This window comes from Chrysochloris asiatica, unplaced genomic scaffold (genome assembly GCF_000296735.1).
Source record: "Chrysochloris asiatica unplaced genomic scaffold, ChrAsi1.0 scaffold00004, whole genome shotgun sequence".
Lineage (NCBI taxonomy): Eukaryota > Metazoa > Chordata > Mammalia > Afrosoricida > Chrysochloridae > Chrysochloris > Chrysochloris asiatica.
This window is the reverse complement of record NW_006408522.1, coordinates 44,587,135-44,598,247: the sequence shown is the minus strand read 5'-3', so window position 1 is coordinate 44,598,247 and position 11,113 is coordinate 44,587,135. Positions and strand designations below refer to the sequence as shown.

The 11,113-nt window shown below is 37.9% G+C and overlaps 1 protein-coding gene across 2 annotated transcripts in view; it reads left to right on the top strand.

The window, feature by feature from the left end:
• The window catches only part of FMN1 (formin 1), a 581,640-nt gene that overhangs the window by 369,795 nt on the left and 200,732 nt on the right, over positions 1-11,113 (top strand). For both annotated transcript variants that reach the window (XM_006831807.1, XM_006831808.1), the window contains 3 exons: positions 2,453-2,582; positions 4,154-4,300; positions 5,427-5,486. In XM_006831807.1, coding sequence (XP_006831870.1) covers positions 2,453-2,582; positions 4,154-4,300; positions 5,427-5,486 — 337 coding nt within the window. The remainder of the gene's footprint in view (positions 1-2,452; positions 2,583-4,153; positions 4,301-5,426; positions 5,487-11,113) is intronic.

The window sequence follows — 11,113 nt, the reverse complement described above, 5'->3', positions numbered from 1 at the left end:
TGCAAAAGAACCAATAGATCTGTTTTGGAAGAAGTGCAGCCAGAGTGCACCTTGGAGGCCAAGATGGCTAAACTTAGTCTCTTATACTTTGGACATATTGTTTGGAAGGAACAGTCACTGTTGAAGGATGTCGTGCTGAGTAAGATGGAGGGTCAGAGAAAAAGAGGAAGACCCCCCAACAAGATGGATCGGCCAGGTGGCATCATTGATGGTGTCAAGTATGGCAGCGGTAGTGAGGTTGGCTCAGGATAGGACATTGTTTCATTCTGCTGTGCATGGGGTCGCTATGAGTTGGTTCTGACTCAATGGCACCTGACAACAAACAACAACAGAGCCAGCCCAGTGCAGGCCCCATCCCCAGTAAGGCTTCAGTCTTGGTCTTAGTCTTACAATATTGCTCTTTTTGATTTTTCCTGAACAGTATAAGCTGGGGAGTCTATGGCCTTTGCTCTTCATTTTCTTCCTAAATCTCCTGGTTTGATACTAGTTATAATGAATTGTACATCCAGCATTTTTTCCTTTTTATCTATGCCCTTGTTGGCGAATTGAGGTGGTCTGTATCTTCTCTCATACCATCTCAGGAAATGTTTCCCTCACTGTGTCTATTTTAACTGGGAAGGGTACAATATTCAGCTGCTACTTGGGTATTGGCATCTTACGGTCACATATGAAAGGGAAAACATGTAGACTGCTACTGTTAAGGCAGCATTTACCAGCATCTGAATAAATAACTGCATGACCAAATACTGTCAGCTCCATGAGCTTTTTATTTCCAATTATTGGTGAAAACTGGTGATATCACTGTAAATAATTTATTATTGTTTTTATGGGGGAAATTTACATATATATATATATATACACTTTATTTTTCCCTAATACAGAATTCCTATTGGTTTCTGCTTTCATATTCCATCACATGATTTTTATAATAAGAGATTTTAATAATATAGAGTTGTGAAGCTTTAAAATGAGGGTATGTTTTCTTTTCTTTCCTGTTTCATCCTAAATGTCTGTTTTAAAAGAGAAAGAAAGGGAAGGAAAGGATTATGACCAGGTTATAGTGACCCTATGGGACCGAACAGAACCTACTTTACAGTGTCCCCAAGGTTTTAAGCTTTACAGAAGCTGACTGCCAGATCTTTGTCCCAGAGAGCTACTGTTGGGTTTGAACTGCCTATAGCACTGTGAGATAAGCACTGGATTGCAAGGTTGGCTTGAACTGCAAGATCGGCAGTTCAAACTCACCGGCCATTCCTGTGAAACACTATACATGGTTGCTATAAGCCAAAACTGACTCAATGGCACTTAACAACAACAACTAAGCACTTAACCACTGCACATCCAGGGCTCAGGAAAACAGCTGATATTTAAATCTTTATTAAAAACTAAATCTTCCTAAAAATAGAGGAGGCAGAGAATTTGGGCCAAGGAAATTACTTCAAACGTACAAAGGAGGCGGTGTCCAGCTCTGCTCCTATATAAAAGCCTTCTTGGTGAGAGTTTGCAGTGTCAGGGCAGTGACATTATATATTGGCCAAGACTGTCACAAATATCAGTTAGTCATCTCAACTTCAAAAGGAAATTAATTATTTTTAGTAGATTCTCCCTTTGCTGAATTCATGTCCAGCCATTTCTACCAATTTTAGTTTATACTCCTTCCTCTCATGGTTGGAATAGAGAGTATGTTGAAGTTCCAACTTAATTTTGCAAAAGGTGCCAGTGCCCAACTCAGACAGTGAACGACTGTGTGCAGATCAGTACCTTTTAAGATCTGCCTTGCCATGACTTTTAAGAAACTTCAGATTTTGTCCACTTACTGAGTGCCTACTTTGTTCTAAGCACTAAGCTAGGAACTGTGTCTCTACAGCTAACTTGAAGTAGGAAAAAAGCAAACGTCTGAAGAATTTGATCCTTATGGACTATTTTATGATTCTTTGAGTTATAGTCAGCAACAGCATCTCATTTCAATATGGTATTTTTAAAATCACTTAGTTGTGGACATTTGCCTCAAGCGTTCAGTCTACTTATCTTGCATGAATCCATCTTTAGAAGAATATTGTGTTATAAACAAAGTTTGTTGTACAATTTTTCCCATATGCTAAAAACTAGGGTATTGTCATTGTTGTTACGTGTCCTCAGGTTGGTTCTGACTCATAGTGACCCTGTACAGGATTTTCAAGGACTGGCTGGTGAGTTTGAACTGCCGACCTTGGACTTTCTTATCCCACAGCATTTCAATATACATTCATTAACTTTCTGTTCCTAAAGTAATTTATACATCATATATTTATTCACCTATTATAGAAACCTATGAAAAAAAAGTGGCTTTGTTGTTAACTCAGAGTTTCTTGAGCCTGCTTAATAGCTTTGTTTTTTCAGCCATCCTTTTTTTTTTTTTTTTAATATAATACAAGTGAATGTGAAGCTAGATGATTCAATTTTATCTTTACAGATTCTTACACGAGTTAGCCCTGATCCCCAATTTTGCTGAACGTGCCCAGTGTATAATCTTCAGATCTGTCTTTTCTGAGGGTATCACTTCCTTGCACCGAAAGGTAGACATCATAACACGAGCTTCTAAGGTAGGTTTGTTGTTTAATGTAAAAGATAGTCTTGCACTTATTGGGGGTAAAGGAGGAAGTAGGGTCCCTCTACAAAGCCTTTTGAACGTAAGCTTGTGTGTTTTTCTCATTTTGAGTGTGATGATTCTCTTGCCCGAATGTGAGAATGAGTTAGTGTGTGAGAGAATGAGAGAGAGAAACGGAGATGAGGGAGACAGAAATTGAGAAAAAGAAGAAGGAAAAATGTCATTTTAAGAGCTTTCTTCTTAAGTATTCCAGACACTTACCAGTGTACATTCTGGCCTTTTAAAACCAGTCCAAATTGTCTAGCTTGTTTTCTGGGTTGGAAGAGATTTTGCATTAGACCCATGTCTACATGGCAAAATAAATGATTCTAGGGAACTGATGAATGAAATATTGGTAATGAATAATTGGCAAGTAAAGTGTTGCTGTCTCTATCTACCACACTGGCATTTATTATGAAGTTAAATTTTCCCCCTAAAATGTTGTGGTATTTAGTTACTTTTCTGGGGACTTGTTTTTGTTATTGTTGTTGTTGGGGGTTTGGGTTTTTGTTATGTTTTTGCATCTAAGAGAGTAGTGATTTAAATAAAGAAATCATAAATATTACCAAATTCAGTAAATGCCCCGTCACAGTGCCCTGAAAGAGAAGAACAGCAGTTTGCCTAGAGCTGAACTTTGCTTTCTTTCTTTACCCTGAAATCAAAGAAAATGAAATCAACCAAAACCATAGGGAAGGTTAGGTGTGGGGAGAATTGCTTTTTGCAAATAATGCGCTTGGAACAAAAAAAGAGAGAGAAAGCAAATGAGAATGGGAACTGAAGAAAACTCTAAGCAGCTTGAAACTGTAAAACTTAATAGACATATCAGCAAACACTTAATAAACACAGCCTGTGGCCTTTAAAATATGTTATCATAGTTCTTGCCTAAGGATCATACCAGTGAGAAGGAAGCACTAGCTTACTATTAACCTTATCTTACATCTAACTTTTTGTACAGATATATAATCCAAAAAAATTCTTAAATGACACTAAACTGCTTTCTACTTGGAAGTCATTAAAGTTCAGTTAAGGCTAATTGAACAGCTCCTTTCTAAGAAGAAAAAGGAAAAAAAGCCTTATAAATATTTTTAAATAACTAATTTTTTAAGAGTTGTCTCTCATAGAGGTTTAAATTTTGAAATTTCATTCTCCATATTAAAACTTGTACTGTTTCAAATTAATTCATTTATTGGGTAGAAAAGAATGCCTGTTAGTATATTTTTAAGACAATTGTTGTTGTTGTTGTTATGTGCCGTGGAGTCGGTTCTGACTCATAGCAACCCTGTACAGGGTTTCCGAGGCTGTAAATCTTTACGGGAGCAGAAAGCCTCATCTTTCTCCCGCGGAACAGCTGGTAGTTTCGAACCGCTGACCCTTGGTAAAGTGTATTTTCCATTTCACCAACTATTAATCCTACTAGTGTAAACCCTGCTTCAGGCTCTGGGCACTCAGCAAACATTTGTTGTTGAATGAACTTAGGTACATTGTCATGTGAAATCCATTGCAAATAACTGATATTTGCTGTCACAGGGTTTGCTGCACATGAAGAGTGTAAAGGATATTTTAGCTCTTATTTTGGCTTTTGGAAATTACATGAATGGAGGAAACAGGACTCGGGGACAAGCAGATGGCTATAGCTTAGAAATTCTACCTAAACTCAAGGATGTCAAAAGTCGGGTTAAGTATTTATTTATTTTTCATAATAAATGCTACTGATCTATCCTTATGTTTTTTCTATACCTTTAATTAAAAACAAAAAAGCAAAATCTCTAAATTGTTCATTCACAGGCATTTATTTTAGAGCACACATTGTTTTCTTTCTTTTGGTTTCTGAATAAAGGTAGAGTTTTCCTTTTAGCTCTTATCTTCCTTGGCAAAATCTCGCTCTTCATTTGCTCTCAAATACACAATTTGGTGTTGAGCTGCTGCTACAAGGAGTGCAGAGAATAGATAGCAGATGATGTGAGTCATAATGCAAAGCTTCGGTCGATTAGAATTTAGCACGGACTACTTGTAATTTACTTATTCTTGAGTGGCAGAGCAATGTTGAATCACCAGTTGAGCTGAGCATTTGAATTATTCTTTTGCCCACAAAACAATTGGACTGGGGTCTACTGTCAAAGTCTCTGAGCCTGATTATCATTTGGCTCCACACCCCTGCAGAGCTACTTCTTTAGAAACAACCAGCCCATATCTAGGCGTCCCATGGGGGCCAGGGAAAGGAAAGAAGGGGAAACACACAGGCAAATTAGAATTAGACCCATGTGAACAAGACACAAAGGCTGTCTTGTGGGAGGGCCTGCTCGCCCCTGGCCTCCCAGGGTCATAAAGTGGCATGGTGTTCCTTTTAAGCTGCCCTGATTTTTTTTCACGCCATTAAGAACACACATTTTTTTGAAAGGTGGGAAGGGAGGGATGTTTTTCTGTTCTAGTCCCTGGTTCCCTTTAGCATTCCCTGCCCCCTCCTGTCTTGGCTTTATACCAAAAAAATATTAGGGGCCCATTTTTGTTTGTTTGTTTTAGACACTCCCTCCAAGGTCTTACAGATTATCTGTTTGTTTTTCTTTTCCACAGAGGGGGTAGTAGAGTGTCACTTCTTTGTATAGATAGCATTAAAAAAATGGATAGGACAAGAAGAAAGGAAGAAAATCTTGCATAGTCTCAAGCAGAATTACAAAGAAATATCACTTTAGAAGTATTTGATCACAAATTGAGATTTCAACTCTCAACTATATAAACTGCCTATGTGAAGGATTTTATATAGCACACAAATAATTTTCCACTGTTTCTCTTCTAAACCTAGGATACTGGGATTAATCTCGTGGACTATGTCGTGAAGTATTACCTGCGTTACTATGACCAGGTAAGGTACAGCATTTTGAGTAAAACAACACTAAAAGGATTTCAACTGTTACACGTTGTTGGCATTCACAGGGTAAATGATGGATAGGTGAATGGATGAATTTCAAGTCCAACATAGAATCTGAGAGCTGTCCAACCTCATTTGTTTACAGATGAAAACATTAAAGCCAAGAGGTTTGGTTGATGCTTGAAAAGGGAAGCATTATTTAATAGATCAGCTCTGTTTGATCAATCCACTATATAATGCTGCTTCATACAGACCCCAATTTACCTCAAAGCCTTACAACCACATTGTGAAGTTCTTTATGAAATTTAGACTCATTCAGTAATCAGTTATCATTGAAACTAGATTCTGGGATGTAGAACAGAATTTAGGGAAGCTATGCTGTAGTCCCTGGTGGTGCAATGAGCACTTTTATTTTATCAGTAATGTTCATCTGTGAATAAGTTCAGGACATGGAATTTGAAATCTACCTTCTCTGCTTAGATAACACTTGCAATTAGAAACAGTAGTTTCTGTGAGAATATACCGGAACACACTTTTCTGTGTTTTACTGCTTCTCATTAAATTCAGACGAGAAGTCCTAACTTTGAGAAGACAGAGGTTCTGTTGTAGTGAGAAGTATAGCAATCAATATGAATAGAAGCAGTCCATAGGAAAATGTTGTTAGGATTCTTTAACTATCCATGTAAGCAGAGTTCTGTCTAGGACTGAGGGGAAAAAAGCAAAGATGTAATGACTTTGTTTTTGAAAGGCCTGCAATTATATCCTGAAGACAAGCTGAACACTTGTGAAAAACAATTGAGAAACTTTAATTTTCTCCTACCTCTTGGTAGAATTATCTAAAATTTCTCAGTGTATCTGCAACCAGGTTTATAATTATCCCACCTCTCCGCAAATTTCTTCTCTGATTTGATTAAGGATATCATAATTTTTGGTCATTCAGGCATGATGCCTTATGGTCCTGTTTTTAAAAAAAAATGACACCAAGCTACAAAAAATGAACCAACCATCCCTCCCACAGTCCTCTGGGCTGGGGCTAATAATTCATTGCAATGGCCACACAGAAATCAGATACCATACTCACAGTTACGGGATTTATTAGGGAAATTTACAGGTTACAATTCAGGGTCAGAAATGTTCAGAGCACACGTCTTCCAGTGAGGACAACCTTTTCAGCTGTGCTTACAGACAGGCCCCTCTCTGCTTTGCCAAAGTTACAAAGCTCTCTCAGGGATGCTGACCAATGCCCACAGGGCACATCACTCCACCATAATCTTCAGCCAGAAAGCACTGGGCCAGTTAACCTTTGTTGTCCTTAGGTAGTGTCGAGTCAGTTCTGACTCAGAGCAACTCTGTGCACAACAGAACAAAATGCTGCCTCGTCCTACCCATCCTCAAAATTGTTACGCTTGAGCCCATTGCTGCAGCCACTCATCTCATTTGGGATCTAGCTTTTTTTCATGGATTTCTCCTTTTTACCAAGCATAATATCCTTCTCCAGGAACTGATCCCTCCTGATAATATGTTCAAAGACTGAGAGACAAAGTCTCATCATCTTGGGTTCTAAGGAGCACCCTGGCTGTACTTCTTCCAGCGCAGATCTGTTTGTTGTTCTGAAAGTCTGTGGTACTTTTCATAGTCTTCTGTAACACTGTAACCCAAATGCCTTGATTCTTCTACCCTCTTCCTTATTCATTGTCCAACTTTCATCTGCATATGAGACTATTGAAAATACCATGGCTCCAGTCAGGCATACGTTAGTCCTCAAACTGATATATTTGCTTTTGAACCCTTTAAAGAGGTCTGGTGCAGCAGAACCTTGCTCCCCCAATTAAGCACCTGGAGGCACCCCACTCTGCAAGCAGGTCTTCTGCCCAAAGTCATTCAACTTTACTTGCTCCATGAGCTGGGAAGCACAACACTCTGTCTGGTGCTCTGGTTCTTGATTCTGTTGCTCTTCTGCCATCCCTTTGATGTAGCTGCTTTCTAGCCTTGGGTTGAGAAGGTTCAACATGCATGGATCCTGGCTCTTCTTCTTTGATGGCCATGTTTCTGAGATGGCTCCTCTGATACCCATTAAGACTTCCAGGTTTTATAGTTACAGTTAACCTTGTTAACTATTGACAACTGAATCATATAATGCTGTCAACATTTGTTTCTACTTTCACTTAAGCAGGCCCATCAGGGCAAAAATGGTGGTGGGAGTTTACAAAAACTATGTCTAGAAGTGACATTAATTCACCAGAGTTCTCATTTGGCTTCTTTTTGTCCTTTAACACCAGTTGTTCTGGTGTCCTTCCCCTTTTTCCAAGCCTTATTGGCCCAGTTTGTTCCGACTTTAAGATAGCCCACATTTAGAATGGCAATATGCTGTCAGGCCACCTTCACACCTCAAGTTACTCACCATTCTACACTCTGTGTAGAATGTCTGTTTACTCTTTGTGTGTGTAGTTCTGATCGTATCACTTTCTCACTCAAAAACAGAAAAGGCTCCCTATTTTCAAGTGAACTGAGACTCTGGCCAATTTAATTCCAGTCTTTTGTACTCCTGCTTTATTATTTAACCTCTACCCATATTCTAGAAGCCCTGGTAGCATAGTGGATTACCTGTTGGATTGCTAACCCACAAGGCAACAATTTGAATCCACCAGCTGTTTTGCAGAAGAAAGATGAGGCTTTCTACTTCCAAACAGATTTACAGCCTTGGCAATCCTATACTGAGTTGCTATGAGTTGGAACTGACCTGACTGCACACAACCACCACTACCACCACCAGCTGTGTAGTTTAGGATCTAACTTAAGTCTTAATGTTTTCCAAACATACCCTGTGCTTCCCTTTTTAATGTGCTTTTACTTCTGATGTTCTCCTTCCCTGGGACTATCCTTACCTCTAGTCTTTTTCTGAGAGTTATCTTTTCTCTTATTAAGTCTCTTTGAAAATAATAAGATGCTTATTGACATACCACTCTTGTTGTTGTTAGGTGCTGTCAAGTCAATTCCAGCTCACAACCACCCTGTGGACAGAACAAAACGCTCCCCAGTCCTAGTTCAGCCTCACAGTCATTGGTCTGTTTGGGTCCATTGTTGCAGTCACTCTCGTCTCACTGAGAGCCTTTCTCCATTCTATTTACTCTGCTAAGCATGATGTCCTTCTCTAGGGACTTGTCCTTTCTGATGACTTGTCCAAACTATGTGAGTGTAGTATCATCATCCTTGCTTCTAAGGAGCATTCTGGCTGTTTTTCCAAGAATGATGTTATTTTTTCTGGCAGCCCAGAAAAAATACTCTTTGCTACTCTTTGCTAATCAGCATGGTTAGGTTCCAAAGATCAGGTCATTATGTGAAACTTGCTATTGTGTAAAAATAAAGGATAACAACATCAGATCACAAATAAGGGGTGATGGAGTCCTGGTGTGGCACTGTGGGTTAATGTGTCAGACCACAAAACTGTTTGAACTATAAGATCGGCAGTTCAAGCTCACCAGCTGTTCCTAGGAAACCCTATACAAGGTCACTATGGGTCGGAACTGACTCGACAGCACTTCACAACAACAACAATAACACTATTACATAACTGTCAAATCACATTTACATAACTGCCAGATCACTGAGGATCATGGTCTAGCCAAGTTGACACAGAACCTTAACCATATCAGCTAGCATTACTCTCACCTCATACCGGTTCATTCGTTATTACCGGAAGTACATCACTAATGTGCAAAATAACCATATAGTCATTTGCTTACTTTTGTCATAGACATGAAATGTCAAATACCAAGATAATCAAGAAGTGAGACTTTAGTAAGTGCTACTGAGTCAGTTCCAATCATTAGCAACTCTAATGAATTTTCAAGGGTTGACTTAGTGGGTTTGAACAATTGACCTTGCAGTTAGTAGTCCAGTGTTTATCCTATAGCACCACACACACTAGGACTCCAAGTAAGCAGTAGGTATATGTATGTTGTTATTGTCAAGTGCTGTTGGGTTCCAACCCATACTATTTCTGAGAAGCAGCTGGTGAGTTTGAATTGTCAACCTTGTGGCTCAAACCGACCTTGCAGTCCAGCACATTAAACCACAGTGCCACACCAAGACTCCACGTATATGTATATGTATGCATCTCTAAATAGATAGATAGATAGATAGATAGATAGATAGATAGATAGATAGATAGATAGATAGATTTAAACAGAAACATTATATTTAAACAGAAAAATAGACATATATGGAGAAATATACATAATTTTGATGGAGAATCATAAAAAGAAAGACTTAAAAAAGGAGAGTGATATATTCTTTGGTGGAAATACTAATAATTGAAAACACTCAGTTATTTCTAAATATATATTTAATATTGCCCTAGTCAAAATTCCAGTTGATTTTTGTACATTGGCAGAATGATTCTAAATATTATATCCAAAAATATCTGGATAGACTTGCATGGGAATTTAAAAATAATAATGAGTAGAATCTCATATGTTAATTTATTTCATTTTATGATAAAACTGCATAATAATTAAAATTATGTAATGACAGAAGAACAGATAAAAACAAAACAAAACTCAGTGGTGCCAAGTAGAAACCTAGAAATGGATCAAAGCATGAAATAAAAGAGAAATTTCAAAAAAGTGGGAAGAGAAAGAAATTATCTCCTCTGTCTTATTCCAGAAACTAAAGTTAAGTTTTGAATAACAAATGAATTAAAAGTAGAAACAAGCAAAAATTGAAATAAAAGACATGCAAAAAAATTAGGTAGATATTCTTTTACGCTAAGTCAGAAACCATTAAAGGAAATATTAATAACTTTGAATGCATAAAGTAAAAATAAATGTTGTTGTTAAGTGCTGTCGAGTCAATTCTGACCCATTGCGACCCTGTATAGGGTTTTTGGGGAACAAATGTTAGTAGCTGATTAAAAGTTTAAAAACGGCAACAAAACTTCAATATCTCAGAAATTACGCATATAAAAATAAATTATATATAGCATGCTGGAGAAAAACTTTGCAGCATAATATGTAAAGAGCTCTTCAAACCAACAAAAAGAAAAAGCCTATCTCTTCTCATGAGGGGGTAGAAAAAAATGCAACTTACATAAGACATGCTGTTGTTTTTAAGGGCTGTCTAGTTGGTTCAGAGTATAGGAACCCTGTATAGGATTTCTAAGACTTTTAAATCTTTGCAGGAACAGAAAGCCTCATCTTTCTCCTGTGGAGCAGCTGGTGAGCTGGAACCACTGAACTTGTGGTTCACAGTCCAGTGCTTATCGTATGGAGCCACCTAGAAGATATAAATAGCCAGTTAGGTTACGTAGTAAAATCAAATATGCAAATATGATGAAACACCATATTTTTCTTATTAAATCAACAAAGATTTTTTGTCATTATTATTTTTTTTTAATAATAAAACCCTGAATTGCCAAGATAAAGAGAAATCGAAATCTAGATTAGTCAAATTTTTCTCAGACCATCATGTACAATTGACCAGGTTATGCACTGTTTCAAGTGTATAGGTCAAATAGGATTCATATCCAGCCTTTCCTTGACTCACCAAACTCTAACCCTGTAAAGAGCACTTGTTTTAAAAATTCCCAAACGATGTCATTTATTTGCCATTTGGTGTGCCCA